The 16,934-nt window shown below is 39.4% G+C and overlaps 1 protein-coding gene and 1 long non-coding RNA gene across 8 annotated transcripts in view; one reads left to right on the plus strand and one right to left on the minus strand.

Moving 5' to 3' along the window:
* Window positions 1-16,934, minus strand: part of myocd (myocardin) — a 145,508-nt gene that overhangs the window by 22,868 nt on the left and 105,706 nt on the right. Inside the window, exon 1 of one of the 7 annotated variants that reach the window (XM_005447922.4) lies at window positions 2,649-3,164. The exons of 4 other annotated variants lie outside the window; for them this stretch is intronic. In XM_005447922.4, the coding sequence (XP_005447979.1) occupies window positions 2,649-2,703 (55 nt within the window). In that variant the 5' untranslated portion in view covers window positions 2,704-3,164. Of the gene's footprint in view, window positions 1-2,648; window positions 3,165-16,934 lie in introns of those variants that run through there. 2 more of the 7 variants (XM_005447924.4, XM_005447925.4) reach the window with 2 other exon arrangements.
* LOC102075707 (uncharacterized) lies at window positions 9,935-11,948 on the plus strand. The gene is made up of 4 exons (XR_003221292.1): window positions 9,935-10,041; window positions 11,380-11,492; window positions 11,610-11,645; window positions 11,835-11,948. It is a non-coding gene; the product is annotated as an uncharacterized LOC102075707 (long non-coding RNA).

The raw sequence follows: 16,934 nt of genomic DNA on the forward strand, positions 1-16,934 counted from the left end.
ACAGTGACTCATAGTGAACAGTGGGGTAGTAAGGTGATTTGGATGTATGTTGAATAACGCAAAAAAAAATCTCACTTGAGTTCAGAAACACAGGTAAGTGCTTTTATGTGTCACCAGACTGCAAATCATCGTCAGTGGAGCGAGTTGTGGGGTAGTCTCTCATATCGTAACTTATTACCAACTTTGTCAGAAGAGACAAGAAATCTGCTCCAATTTTACCTGGTGACACAAGCTTTTTAGTATAGTACAGCATTATAAATGCAAGATGAGACAGAAAAAATATAGCTAATCTAGTGCTAGTCTAGTGCAGCATTTAACATTGGAGATAAAATAGAAGCAAAAGTCTTTTTTCTACTAAGTTTTTTAAATATTATTTTAGGTTTCTTATAGGAAATTGTTTTTTTTATATCATTTGACTAGTGATTCTATACTTACAGCCTATTCTGATCACTTATTGAATAGTACTTCAAAATAACTGTTGCAATTAGCGCCTGGAGGAGTGTCATGAAGGCTCTAAAACAGCAATAATTTCTTCAGTAAGGACTTTCCTAAACAAAGTCTAAACCCACAAATGTTCTCATGTGACTGCCTACATGGTATGCTTATCCGTTTAGTGCAGACCGCTGGTTCCTCCTGTTTTCTTTTAAGCTAAGTTAGTAACTTTTTTGTTTGTTGTTTATTTTGTTCTTTTTTTTTTATCTGTGGGTCAGATGGATATTTTTTTTTTTTTTTACAGGTGACACTGGTGGAGTGAAAGGCTTATTCTGCTTATAACTGATGAACTCATAGATCGTATTTCAAACGTGACAAATACCACATCAAATGTTTACCAGCTCAGAAAAGAACATCAAACTAAGTTTCCTGTTTTGCTATTTCGATTTTCTCGGTGATCCAGCGTGAAAACATCCAGCGTATTTATGTTTTATACATTTGGGATCAGAAGTGAAAGTGGGTCTGAAATAGTTATATATTAAAGACAGCACATGTATGCACTGCTGATTTACATATGATCAACATGTGGCACTGCATTTGACGTCTCTGTCATAATATTATGTAATGGCCTTGAGCTTAAGAGCATGGACTGTGGTCATTTGAGCTCTAAATCAAATCAGCATGAGAACTCGTCAGTACCTCACACACTCAGATTCGGCGCTCCGTGGGGAGCACTTAAATGAGATCTTTATCTTTCCTTTTAGCTTCAACCATGCGGCAGCGGTTCCCATGGCTTTGATTAGTTTGATTGTCGTTTAAGCATGGTGCATAGGAGTGACAATCACTGGTTTTCACTACATGTAAGTCAAGCTACTTCATGTTAAAGAAACTGTAAATCCTTGACAGCAGATCATCTTCGACTTCCCCTGCCATCAGCAGTTATCACAGAGACATTTACAGGCAATTTTACCTCGCTTACGCACAACATTTCACTCATGCGCTCATAAATGAGCTCAAGCAGTCACTTTTATCAGGCGGCATTAACCCCTGTGACTGTAATATCAAGCAAACTTTGGCATAAGGACGATATCTCTACATCTGTGTTGTATTATAACAAGCTATAGCACAAGGATTAGAGCAACACAGACCCTGAGCCACCTTCGTGAAAAGCCTTATGCTGCTTTCGAATGCAGTAAATCCAGCCTCTCATGCTCCCCAGAGCACCGGGGGTCATTTCCCACCCTACTGATGTGCTCTAAACAAATCAAAGGAAAAGCATCATTTAGCCTGCCATTTCTGGAACGCAATTACAGCTCACAGGCAAACTGGAGGTAGGAACCAGAGCCACTACAGCCACCGGTTTGAAGCAGCTGTTTTTCGAGTGTAGAACAAGCTGAACAGCTATGATCAGTTGCAATTTCCTCAGGGAGGTGGCAGTGTTGCTCAGACTACACACACTGAAAACACACACGTGCAAGCTTAGACAAAGTATCTTCAAACTAAGGAAAGTGTGTGTGGGAATAAGAAAGTGACGGAATTAAGGAGTCTGTGTACGTGAAGGAGACAGATGGATACAAATCCCCAACATCTGATGTGTATTAGAAGGAGTTTAAGTCAGTGCTGTAGTCCAGACCCTTCCTCCCGCTTTGATATGCTCAGGTACACGCAGCTTCCAATGCAGCCATATTTAGATAACCTTTGACCTCTAATCTCTTTTTTATCAAAGCCTGAAAACGAAAAGTCTGACTGGCTTTCCTCAGCAGCAGCAGAGGGTTAGTGAGTGGGACTGAACAAGTGCACTAACCTGTCTGAAACATCATTCTCTCTCGTGTCATTTACAAGGAGTTTGATGGACATCACGTAACACGCCCCGCCTGTAAATCCATCATACTGTGACAGAGTGACGGGAAGCTTTCTGACTCACGCCGACCTCCCTCTGCTATTCCTTGTGCCATCACATACCAGGAGCACTGTATATTACACACACCTGTCACTCGGCTGCTGTTACTGAGGAGCACATTCTGAGTATCAACACAACTCATCCGTGAAGACAGACGAATGACACAACGTACGGAGAACTGTCTTCAAATGCTGTTGGCAGACAAACTGTTTGTGCGGCTTCGGAGAATAAACACAGCTGTACACAGAAAGTGTTCATAAGTTGTGACAGAACAGAGAAGCAATAAAAGTTACGTGTCAGTCATCACTGGACTTACCCGATCTAAACTTGCTTCGTATTAGTATGGAGTGTTCAGAGCCCAGAAGAGTCATAATGCTTACAGTACAGTTCCAGTGTTCAAAAGTTGCAAAATAGCCACGCACACTCAAGAAGCAGTGACACTTTGACCCCGACCTCTGAACCCCACACTGAGACGAGACCCAGAGCTGACCCAGCCTGGCTCATCAACAGATCTAGAGGAAAAGTGGCACAGCAAAAAAAAAAAACCCAAAACAAAACAAACACTGGCTTTCTTGTCTTTCTCTCAGCCAGCGTGCACACCAGCAGCAGCCTTCCACTCTGTCTGCTGCTTTCTCTTCTCCGCTCACTCTCCCCCCGGTAGCTGATGTGGGAGTGTGTCTGTGAGTCTGCGGGCCTGAGAAAGCTTTGGTCCCATCTAGCTGTGAGATCTGAGCAGGGCCAGGGACAGCACAGAGAGATATGCCCTGCTCTGGGAGTGGCTAAGCGGCCAGGGTTTCCTCCAAGCCCCGCCTGTCAGAGCCCAGGGGCAGGACAGGGTTTGGCTGATGATTTCTTCCTCCCTTGCCACCAGTGTAAATATATCAGCCTATCAGCCTTGTTGACTGTCATTAGAAAGGAGAGAGAGGGAGTTAGATGGGGAGGGAAATATCAAGATAGAGGAGCAGATAATGAAGTAGCAGAACAGCAAGGAGGAAGAAAGCGAGAAAAGCAGGAGTGGCAACAAGTTTCACTGGAGTATTCAATTCCTCGTGTAATAAATAGAATGCATACAAGCAATATTCATAAACTTGTGATACAAATGTAGCAGTATAATCAGACTGGAAACACACATTACACTAGAAGACAGAGTGGGCGTTACACACACAGAGGAAACAAACAATGTGGACAATGTAGCATAAATAAAAGTATTAATGGCTACCACATTTTTTTTTTTAACTTTAAACAGATATTGCCTGAAAACCTGATTACTTATCACTTATTTTCCTCACTGTGACTGAACTGCAGAAAGTAGCAAGTAGTTCTTGTACCAAGCCTCACTGAACTTTATTTTAAGGTGATGCTTAACAATTGTTTGGCAAGAAATGAGTGAGTCGTAAGACAGAAGTCTAAAATAACTCGAGATTGTCTTCCAAATATGTTTACATTTTTTCAGCAAACGCAAACTCAGTCTGCACACACTCATCAGTGCTTACATGTGGATAGTAATGAAAGCAACAACCCACCGCACACATGGTGTCACAGCCTCAATAAACCAACTAAATCCATTATCCAACAATCTTTTAGGCCCAGAAACACTGACCACACCACACAACCAATGCTACAATAGAAACTCAAAACTATATAGGAATGCTTCCAATTTAAATCCAAGAAAGTGGACAGAAATCCTTCATTTCTTAGCTGGGCTTTTATTGCGAAACCTTTTCAGGGGGCTGGTAAATAATCATTTGTGTCAACTCCAACTGAAATGCTGGGTTTCAACTGAATACTCGTTTATACTTTAAAAAATACTTTATATTTCAGTTGTGAAAACACTTTGATTTGAAGTCCAGAGTGTATGACTTTTCCATAAATGAATGTCAGTCACATTCAAGCCGCCGCCAAATTAGTTAACACAGTGCTAATTAGACTAATCAAGTACAGACAGACCAGTATCAATGCATTTTATGCCCAGTAATGATGACTGATTTGCCAGAGCAGAGTGGGGGAGAGAATGAACAACATGAATAAGATACTTGCAAAAGTTTATGGTGTCATTGTGACTTAAGTATTAAAAAAAAGTGTGTCGTACAGCTTTCTCTGTCTCCTTTTAGATTGTTTGTTTAATTTTTATTTCAAGGTGAACTTTGACCTTGGGCACTAAAAATAGTAGGATACTGTTGTGAAGATTGAAGATGACCCATAAAAATTGTTGGTAATATAATGTTTGTACTGATTTTCATATTTGCTGTGGCCTGGACGTTAACCCAGCTAAAAGTCAATCATCTACAACTACACAAAATTTGACAATTATATCTTGAAAATTGTGGACACTAAACGGACAAACATAACCAATTACTTACATCCTCCCTTCAGGGGGGAAAATAATATCACTGTAATGCAAAAGTCGCTATTTACAGTATGTGAAGGGGCAGACTCTGAGGAGGATTTAAAGCATGTTCTGAGTAACATTATTTATTTTGCAGCTTTAAATTTGAGTAATTTTCAGACTTCTAAAAGAAAGAGATTTTTCAGCAAACAGAGTACCATGAGATATACAAACAGGTCTCTCTTGTAAATGAGAGTCTCAGTGGGATTATCTGTATTAATAAAGGTTAAATATATATATATATATATATATATATATACACACACATATACACACACACACACACATATATATATACACATATATATATATATATATATATATATATATATACACACACACACACACACATATATATATACACATATATATATATATATATATATATATATATATACACACACATATACATATACATATACACACACATATATATATATATATATATATGTGTATATATATATGTGTGTATGTATATGTGTGTGTATATATATATATATATATATATATATATATATATATATATACACATACATACATATACATATATATATATGTATGTACTTTCTTGATTATTTAATATGACGGTCTACCATAGGACACAAAATGTGAAAGTGACTTTGAAAGAACACAACCAGAAAAACCCTATATAAAATTTAAATACACAGATGTTTGGTTTTTGTTTTACTCTTACCTGAACTTCCAACAGCCTGCCTGCCTCTGACAACAGCAACACTGATGACAACTGAAACTGTTTAGCATTTAAAATAAACCTCTGTGAGCTACTTGTCTTTGTAGACTTTTTGTACAATCACTGAGTTTGCTCAGTCACACAGCAGTTTATGTTATATTCTCCTGTCCTCAACATGTGATCCCCACCACATACCGCGCTGTCCTCTGAGGGCAGCCTTCGCCAACTGCTGCCCCACCAGGTGCAATGCCTCCTAAACCTCTGTCGACACCGGACGTCGGCTGGACACATCGAGGATTTCACCGTCGCTGTTTATGCTTAGATTTGAATGAAAAGTTATACGGAATATGATCCGGAGCATGAAAAGAAAAACACCAGGAGCAGTGAAGTGTGCAAGGGGCCAGAAAATATATTCCTGAATTTCTTAACAGGGGTTTTATTGTAAAATATTTACATGCATTGTCATTTTAGTTTGTTTATTACTAGCAAATTATTCTGTATTATAATATGATGATTCAAAAGAATTCGTTTTTTTTTTTTTTAAAAAAATCTCGCCTCCTTTTGACCTTTTCTCATTTGTATCCCCCTATTTATAGGCTTTTCTCCACCTCAACTTTGGCTTGAAAGTTATTTTTCCATTAATTTCCCACCCTGCCCGTTTTCAGTTTGCTAAATAGAGAGAATACCAAAGACAAGTGTGTGATTACTACAGGCCTTTTCTCCACACTGTGTAAAAACTGCAGCAAAAGAGGGCTAATCAGTCATTGAAAGCTTTTTTCCAGCAACAGCTCAATGCTTCTGCCTCGCTACTATCCATTTTAATCTCTTCACACCATAAACACTGCTTGGTTTTTGTTGCCGAAGAGCCCCTGCACACATCAGTGAGATGCGCACACCAAAACATGCAATAATTTAAGGTAATAAATGATACGGTCTATCTGTTTGCTGTTAGCCCATGTGCCTGACGTGTGCTGGAGTGAGCTCCAAAAAACCCATACGATTCTCAAGTCAAATATTTACATAGAAGCTCCTCGGGCTGTAAATCTATCCCCGACATTCGCAGGTACATTTGTCTTGCGAGTACGCTGAATGAACACAGGTGCACGCACACCGACACGCACACACGAACCGGTCCCGTCTTAATTAGCAGGTGAAAGTGCTTAAAGGGAAGTTCTGTCAGAGGGTTTGACAGTGTACACACAGTGTCTCAGACAGATTCCTGAGGAGGTCACCCAGCCCTGGCTTAATCCTCCCCTTTAATTGGGGCCTATGTCAGCAGATGTGACAAGTCTCATCTGAACTGTCTGGAAGCGCACGTGTGTTTGTGTGTGTTTCAGCGTGTGCGATAAAAACACTAAGAGAGCAGATGATCACACTCATACACCCGTGAGACAGTTCTGAGTGCATATTTTGTACATTATATACAATAAAAATGCAGCAGAGTGTCTGTTGATGGTCGGACTCTGCTTTTTCTTTTCTGTGATGCATATTTCAACAATGTTTCTCTGATGCAATTACTCAAATATCTGTGCCTGGAGCATAAGGCAAGAGAAAGTGTTTATTGGCCAACTGTGCAGACATCTAGATCAAAAAATGACTGTTAGTGTTTTGGGTGATTTCTTGTGTTTTAGATAACGCAGATGTGACTCGCAAAAATGGCCAAACTGGACAAAATATAATAAAAATTACATCTAGTACAAACAGTTATTACACACGACGTGTCTGGACATTTTTTAACGACATCGTCACATTGTCTTTTCCATCAGTTCCAGTAAATGATGAATCAGTGGTCTGTGGGAGCCCCTTCTGCTGATAGGAGCAGTCGTATCGTATTTTAAATGCTTGGAATATCTCCTGTCAAATGCCATCTGTGGAATCCAGCTGTCCTGCAGCCATTTGCCTGACAGAATGTCACAGGAGGAAGTGTACTAGAATGCGCTGTCCAGTGTGAATGCAACATGTGCTGGACATTGTGTGGACTGCCCTGTAGAGCATGCAGCAGCTGTTACATGACATCCGACTTCAGAGGAAAATTGAAAACTTATCCCCTTCATCCCTCTATCTTCAACCATCCTGTCTCGCCTATCTTCCATCACTTAGGCCTTATAATGAGGTGGAGTTATGAGAGACTGACTTTGCTACTCACAAAGCTTAAAATGCTACAAAACCACATGTCATTTGGTAATTTATGCCCAAACTTGTTTAACCTACTAAAATACACCAGGTCATTAGTGACCCATTTAGGGCTAGGGTTTCGATTACGTGATTGTCCAGCAGGGTTCAGAAGGGTCTCAATTGAGCCATCAGGTGATGTCAGCATGCACAGAGATAAGCCCGATCTACCAGGGTTGAGGCTGAGCTTAATTATGTGGTTTATCTGAATTATCACTATTTTCGATTTTGTGTGCGTATGGTAGCTAGCCAGGAAACTAGTAATGGCTATGACTCATTCCATCTTATATCAGCCAATTTTCAGAATATTTTAGAATTTAGAACACACACATATATAAAGTCTGGATTTATATAGCTACACCTATCTATATATCAAATAAATATATTAAGCTAATAATAAACAACTATGGCTGGTGTTTGTGTGTAGTAGGATGTTAGTCCACTGTTTACCTCAGCTGTCAATATGTATTCATGTCTCTTTACTCTAGAGGAGTAAATAGATGTGGATAAGAATTGATGAGCCAGAAAAACCCACTTCTGTCCACTGACAGTGATACTGAGATGAGTTATTGAGGATATCCGTAACTTTTCTCCCTGGATGCACTGCTGTTTTTATGCTGCTGTTGGGGTTGTTCATTTCTGTTAGCTGCTGTTAGTCGGCGTTACTAAAACTTTCTTTGAAGTTGATCTATCATTTGGATCGTAACAGCAAATAGACTCCCACATGAGAGTTTATATAAGGTATGTTAATCAGAGTAAAAGTGTGATTTTTAGGGTACTCAGTCCTAACATTAGTTGGCATAATGCATATAACCCACAGGTCTTGTTGTTTAGCTGGCTTGTTGTCTCATTCCTTCATGTTTTTCCGCTTGCAAGATATCTGAGCAGTGGGACCCCTGCTCAGATATCTTAACCCTTTCATGCATGAATTATGAAAACTTCAATCAGGATTTTTTTCTTAAGTATTTTTATTCATCTTAAGGCATGAAAAGATGAATAAAAATACTTAAGAAAAAAGCCCCGATTGAGGTTGTCATAATTCATGCATGAAAAGGTTAAATAACAATAATTACAATGAAACACGTCATACATCTATGGTAACATTAAACAACCAGTGGGTGGCAGGGTATGGAGTGACACATCAGTATCCAATGTAGTGGTTTATGTGCAAGGATACCATCAACACTGACACAAATACAGGAAAACAGCCTTTGAATAGCTGTCCACTGTAGTGACCACTATGCCTGAAAGGGTTAAATCTGAAGGTGCCGACAAAATATTAAAAATGAAAAGAAATTTACTGGCACGGCAAACGAATGAATAGTTCTCTTCTCCTCCACCTCTGGTGTACTATGTAATGTGTGACCACTTTCTAACCACATATATAAAACGTGATTAGGGGAACAGCAATGTCGCTCTCAGCCACTGGATTCAGTATGTTGGCGTCCACAAACTGACACCGCTCCTATGTATTTTTTAATGTATTTTTCACATTTTAGTTTATGAAAATGCCTCAATTTCCTGGGAAACATAATTATGGTTTTTAGATGCCCTATATGCCCTGTGATCAAAGCTGTAGGATATGTCTTTGATATTAACTATTTAAAAGGATTCATCACATGTTAATGCAATAATCTTATGCAGACTGTGCTGCAGAAGCAGAAGCCTGATACTCACTATACTCAGTAAGTATACATACCCACAAGTCTCAATTTTGGCCATGTTGTGAGATCATATGAACCCCATTCGTCACAGATGAACAAATCTGTGCTCAAACTGCATTTGAACCTTTCATGTGCATCCATGATTCTATTGTATTCTATGAAATAATGCTTCAGAGCATGCATACACACATGAAAATTTAAGCTTAGATGTTTTTATAAAGGTCTGTTTTGATCTTCTACCAAAGATATCCTAACAAACAAGACAAGTCCCTTTTCAGTTACAAAGACATGAAGCTAATCCTGGTGTGTCTTAATTGACTAACTGAAAAAGGAGGAGGATGGGAGATAAGAGAATTGATATAACATGCTTGATAGCAACAGATGAGGTTGACTGGTCAGGATGCGGTGGGTCTTCTAGGAGGGTACATTGTGTATCTATGTGCATGTTTTTTTTTGTTTTTTTTTTACACAGACACCACTAATACATATATAAAACAACAAGAGGCCACAGACATTTAAAGTGGACCAGATTATATCCAAACTGGCAAACAGTAAATCTGACCTGAACTAAAAACAGTTATGATACAGAGAATATGAATATATTGAAAACTACAATGTTCACTACCTGAACACCATGCTCTATGGCCAGTTATTTTGGTAGGTGTGTATGTGTTTGTTAAAGAGCCTCAGCGGCCTTGGTGGCAGCAGCTGTGTCCTATCAGTGTGAGTGCCTTTGTGCTGGTCTACCTCAGACAGCAGCTCTCGGTCCACTGTCTCTGTGGTGGTTGGCTCTCAGGTAAATACTGACATTTAAATAAGCGGTCAGAGAGATATATTAGAGTCCTGCACTCATGCAGCCAAGCAGGTTTAAAATAAGTCTTACCCATCCCAACAAGAAAAGATGACTCAGTTTAAACAAGTCACTGCTTGGGACCTGACAGCAAGTATCTTTTTCATGTTGTGCCTCGGTCATGCCTATACTCAGCATTAAATTACAGTTTCATTGATATGTTAAGGAGAACATTATAGTTTTACCGAGAGAAGGATTCAAACCCCCATTTTTAAGACAACACAATTTGGACTTCAGAGTCAAAAATGCTAATTTTGAGTTGAGTTGATACTGTGGACTTGCAAATCAAGCAGCAAGCATTTTATCACTGATGATATCCAACTACCATTTTTAGGTCACTATCATGTATATTTTATTTTACTTATTAAAGTTTAGCCAAATATAGTTAAATATAGTATCAACTTGTGATATAGTGGAGTTTGGATAGTTCAGAAAGCTGTGTATAACATGTTTACATGTACCTTTGCTACATACAATAGCTTGCAAAGCCCTAGTTAGCATTTCCGTTCAAAAACCCAAATAGACAGGGGCTACTGAAATATCGCCTAATACAGTATTTCAGCCTTCCACAGCATGTTGTAGGCCTGATGCCTAACATGGGTGCACTCTTGTTTGTGTCTCTTTGAGGTTTAACTGACAGCTACTGCGACGTAAGCTACACTTGTTAGCATTCTTACTTAACTAGCTTACTTTATATATATAATTTATTTTTTGTTTCCACTATAAAAACATTAGAAAGCCAATGGGGTAATATAAGGTTAGATGATGGCAGCTGGATAAGTTATCAGAAAGTCTTGAGAGTGATTCATTCCTTTATCAGCAACCAATCAGCCTTATCAGAAAGCTGAGGGGTTTCTCACGACACAAGCAGACCAACTAAAAAGAAAAAGAGGACTGAAAAAGGAGGCGATTTTAGAACGTAAACAGAGTGGCCGAAATATAAAGAGTATAAGAGAAAAGGACATTAAGTAGAGAATGAGACTGGAGGAGACAGAAATATAGGGAGAAGCAAGGAAAAGAGTTGGAGGAGGCTGGGAAAGAAAGAGCAAGATGTGGACCGGGCCAGACGAGGAGTCAGGTTCAGCATTTCCCCTCCGTCTCTGAGCTGCGGTTATAATGAAGTTCCAGTCAGAGTGGGCTGAATCCAAAACCAGAAGTGACAGAAAGATGAGGCTGAGCCAGCACTCTCCCCTCCTGTCTCCCTTCAAATCCCTCATCTCTGCTCTCTCTCCATCTTTATCTGGTCTGCGCGTCGGTCACCTTCACTCTGCGTTCTCTCCTCAGGCCTCACGGGTTCCGAGCGGCGCATGTCTGCCGCCAGGTTGGAAATGTCAACATGTGTGAGAGGTACTGGCGCTGCGAGCGATCTGAATGTAATCCCAAAACACAACAACAGCGTGAGGGAAATAGATTTTCTCTACATTATGTAAAAAACTGAAAACGCAGAGGGGACGTAGTGTTTTGTACTTTTGTGGTTGTTTGGATTTCGCCAATTGACTTTGCCTCCGCTGTAGTCTGCAGGCGCTGGCGTGCGGCCAAGCTGGGAGGAGGTGGGTGTATGTCTGTGAGGCTTCAACAGAGAGACGGGCCTGCATCACTACAGCTTAACTCTAACTCCTGCCTATTACCAAGGCCTATATGTGCTGGCTTTATGTGGTATTCCCAAAACTTCACTATCAGAAATTTAATAACTCAAAGTCTGCTTTGTTGTTGTTAATGTGTGTGTCCGTGACTAACAGGTCAGATGAAAGGCCCATCAAGAGGAACCACCGGGTATACCACGCAAATGTCTTTCATCAAGCTTGACGGAGCCATAACGAGAAACCTATTAAGTAAAAATTTGTGAAGATGAAGTAGCATGTTTGATTATTAGCTGAAATAATTCCAGGACAAACTGTTTTGTCACAGCGTACGGTGGAGAGACGATCAGCTGTGTTGACACAAGGCAGAGAACCACTGCCTCAAAGCTTTCCAAATAGGAACTTTACTTTCTACAAACAAATATGTGAACTCAGTACACTGCAGTGTGAAAAAATAAATGAAGTAAGATGGTGAGAGCTCAGGCATGGCGCTTAGTTAAAAAACTAAAAGTTATTCTACATCTCATTTTTAATGAGAGCTCACACAGAAGAGAAAAGAATTAATTTGTACATATTTGTAGAGCACGTTTAGTCCCCACATATTTATATATCAGAACATTATTAACTTCTGTCTACTTTCAGCCTTTCTGTATTTTGAGTCCACTTTTTGGACTTCCCTTTGGCTTCACCCACTAACAATCACGGCAGAAGGCCTCCTGTCACCACGCACTTAGTCATACTAAGGCGTCTTTTCACGGGGATTCCCACACTCTGAGAAAACTGTTATTGGAAACTATTTAAATAAAGCTGAGCTGATAAGTATTTCAAATATAAATAGTAAAACATTTTGAGGCTTGATAAATAAAAATAGTGAGTCACATTAAAAGGAAAGAAGTCTTAAAAAACCACCAAAATACTGGGAAAAGTATTCATCATGTAGAAAGAAATGTATTTAATCATTACTTCTGATGATGTTCATAGGCTTATAAAAATATTCTTTTATATGAGATATGAGGGCAGCAACTTGAGTGATGGATGGATGGATGGATGGATGGATTGTGCAAGCCTTTAAATATGAAGATTGAAAAAACTCCTATGGTTTAAACATTTAAAAATGTCATCCTTGATCCACATCTCCATCACCTGACGGTGACAGGGAGACACCCTGATGTAGACCCACCACAGAATCATTACAGAACTAGTAAAAACTCCTGGTAAGAAAAGACTCACTAGTGCAAATATTTAGCTATCTGGATCTCCCGAGCTGGTCCAGCACTTCCTAAACAGCCTGGCTGAAATGACCTGTCAGCCAGCACATTCTTTCTCTCAATGAGGACCAACCAGAGCCTTGTTTTTGTTGGTATGACCCAACCCCAACGAGCCCGTCCTCTGCACAACCCCACCACTCTCCCCGCCCTCCACCCACTGATGTCTGTTTGACAGAGTAAAACATTCCACTCCAGACACCGATACAACGTCGGAGTTGTGTACTTAAACAAAAACGAAAAACTGACTCACTCGAGTCCAACTGCTGTGTAATGTGATCTGGGAACAGAATTTGAGGTGGCTAATAGACAGACAGCAGACAGAGGGGTTGCCACGGGCCACAGACTGATCCCTGGGTACAGAGCTGGTATCTGCTGGCATGGACTCCACTTGACCCTCCAGGACCAAAGACTTATTTATAGAGGACTACATCTCTGTGTGTCTGTTTATCTGTCTGTGTGTGCACATGTGTCACGTGTGTGCATGTTGCCTTATCAGCGCTGTGAAGCATTCATCAGGAGTGGCATTTTCTGCCATTCAGTGTTCAAACCAAACACACAGCTGTGTCTGCTATCGCCACTCTGTGGGATGTTGAAAGGCCTGACTTATGCGACTTGTCAGTAAGAAATTATGCTATCGTCATGCTAACCCACTGATTCGCTACATTGGCTTTTTTATTATTTTTTTTCTCGCAATAGGTAATTCGCTCAAACAAACCTTTCTTTCTTCCTCGCCCGATTCCAAAAGCTGAATCAACAAAGGGGCACCAACAGCTACATGGTCCTGCTTGCTTTTAACACCCCAGGGACCCTCAGTAGGTTGTGATCAAATGTTGTTCTAGGGTTCTGAAAGGGCCTGCATCTGTATTTTTTGTTGCATTTTTTTTCCTGTTCTCTGGTGTGATTGTGTGTATTAAACCCCAGCACACCTTTCCAGGCTGTATAGGTTTGGAAACTTTGGTCATGATTGAGAGTAATAGGATAGTGGATGCTGTTGATTCATCTAACAGGATTGGGAAATGTGGAAAACGACCATCTTTGCCTCATTGGTTGTGGCAGTTTTCTTTCCCTAGAGGTAGCCTGGATTTTGATATTGTGGATGGAGGAAATGGAAGAGACAACCTCACTAATGGTAGAGTACGGGTGCAGATTTTAATTTATGTTTTTCAGGTTTAATTACTTTAGTTAGCCATACATTCGGTGTGATTTTATTATATTTTATTATTATATAAAAACAGTTCATCAAATAAATAATAACAATAAATAAATAAAAATAATTTAAAAATCTGTGCATTTATCTATGCAATTTAAAGAAAATTTAATCTACATAAATATAGACACATTGACACTTGAAATATTATGACGATTCCTCTGAAGGACTAACAGACCGTCAGACACCAAGATTTTTAGCTGCAGTTCCTTCCTGGAAACTGTGAGATGCTGATAATGTAATAATTCCAACCAACTCTCTTATGGGATCCTCCTCAAGCTTTAAGTGTCTGGACTAGACCTCAGACTGTTTCCTTAATGGTCCTTGTATTTATAATTTTTCTTTAGCACTTTGTTAACTAAATTCATGTTTTTTCCCAAAAGTGAAGGTATTGGGTAAGTTATTGTAGATAAGATATAATCCACAATATCTTTTGTGTTTCTTACCATTTTAATTTCTGAAGTCCAGAGGATATACTTAATGAATAAAGACTGAATGCTAAGAAAACAAAACACTGGCAAGTGTGAGCTGAAGCTGCAGTCTAAGTTAGTGAAATTACATCAATATTTTTAAAGATTATTGCCTATTCCTTTCCTTATGGTGTTTGTCTTGCCTGTTTCCTTGGAATGAGATGAAACATGACAGAGAAATACTTTTTGACAGTAACACATTTGTTGTGAGGCAAAAAAAGAGAGAGAAAAAAGAAAACAACAATGATTTGGATATAATCTGGGATTTTTCAAGCTGCTTTTATCTAACTTGATCATTATTAAACTAGATGCGCCCATATCTCACATAGGTCAAACTTTGTCCTTTGCATTGTATTTTATCTTACAATACTGAACTCTTTAAAGTTATAGTAATTTGTCTCAGAGGTCGTATAAACAGCTTTGCATGACCAAAAAACCTTTTATAAAAACAGTATATTTACTGTAAGTATGTCTAAATCAAAACCCTGCAGCTCAGCTTTAAGATGCAAAGCCTGCACATAACTACTGAAAACAAGAGAAATCTTAATGTGTAAATGCAGAGATTGGGAAAATCTGTCCGTTACCTGTTGACATACTGTACATGGTAAGATCATCAGTGCATGCAAGAACAACATTTCTAAACAGTCCACAAACTTTATGGGATCCCAACATTTTTTTGTTTGAGCTTTTACATCCAACAGGACTTTATTTCATCGTAGCACAGACAGCTTTAAGACAAAACGTTCCCATATCTTCTGATGATCACGCTGTGTACGGTCACAGTGTTCAGTATTTGTACACAGCACTGTCTTTGGATTTACTCAGTTTAAATCACAGCAGTTAATTAGAAATTATTCTAAATCTTACTTTAATTATCAAATATACACACTCCAAATCCAAATCCTATTGCAATCCATTCTATTGCAGTTATACTTATTACTTTTCCATGTGGCATTTAGTTGAATTTTATAGTTTCATTTGCTGAGTCTAGTAGTCAGGAATAACCATAAGAAAGATAACATATAGTTCTTACGGTTGCAGCGTGCAGACATTTAGAGTACCAGCACCGCTACAACCACAACGAGAACTGACTCAGTGCATGAACTTGGTGGGTGAGACGAATGGTGTGTCACACTGACCAGAGGTGTCACTTTATGTCTACCCCCCTCCACACACACATCCGCAGCGAAGTATGATGTCATTGGCTGCCTGTCTGCTGAGCGGTGGACCAGCGCCATGATCACAAGCTGCACGACTCACAGGCTCCACACGAGCCGAGAGAACGAGGAGGAGATGAGGGGGAGGGAGGAAGAGTAAACAGCAGGAAAGGAGAGGAGAGACAACTCCACAGTGTCCTAGACCACAAAGAAATGATGCAGAAACACTGCCAGCGATTCCTCCTTAACCCAGTGTCTGATATCATTTGACTTTTTGAAATTTACACTTGTAGTACAGCACCTATCAGCATAACAAGTGCTATGTAAAGGGCAGTGCAGACAGAGACTGGAGGAGGGGTTAAAATTAATGATGTAACCCATTAGTTTTGCTTTGTACAATACATTTCTGTTGACCTTTTGAATAAAGAAACAAAGCCAGAAAGAGACGATGATTCTGTTTTTTGGCAAATATTTCTGCAGTCAAGAATGAACTATGAAGCTGAACTTCTGTTGCCAGTATACAGTAAAAACAACCAAGTATTTGTATGGAGCCATGGAAATGCCTCTAAAGAGGTTAAAAAAAGAAGCACAATAAAGCATGTAAAATGAAGAAGTGACACTGTACTAGCAGTAATCACTTGTCAGAGATACAGCCCCAAGATCTCACCAGAACAATGAAGAATGGGAGCTGCGACAGCAGAACTAAGTGCAAGTGACCAAAAATCACATTATTACTAGTTGCAACTTCACCACACACACAGAATTTGCAAAAAACAACACATCTGTCTATAAAAGACTATGCAGTAAACCACTTCTCTAGAGGGGAAACAAGACCAAATCATAGACTGTATGATGTCAAAGATGTCACTGTGACAGCCACCATTATTTCATTTCTTCTACTTTTTGCAAAACTGCTCTTAACATACTATTTGGTGGGATAGTTTGTTCTCATAAGCTATATTTCCAAAAGTATTCACTCACCCATTTAAATCATTTAGTTCAGGTGTTCCAATCACTTCTATGGTCACATGTGTGTGACATCAAGCACCTGCTTATACACACATCCGTGAAATAATCCCAGGAATGGTACGTATTTGATTGTGCTAAGCCAAATGTAAAGTTTGATGTAGAGTAAGTCAGCCCCTTAGTTTCAGCAT

The sequence above is a fragment of the Oreochromis niloticus genome, linkage group LG8 (assembly GCF_001858045.2).
Source record: "Oreochromis niloticus isolate F11D_XX linkage group LG8, O_niloticus_UMD_NMBU, whole genome shotgun sequence".
NCBI classification, from domain to species: domain Eukaryota; kingdom Metazoa; phylum Chordata; class Actinopteri; order Cichliformes; family Cichlidae; genus Oreochromis; species Oreochromis niloticus.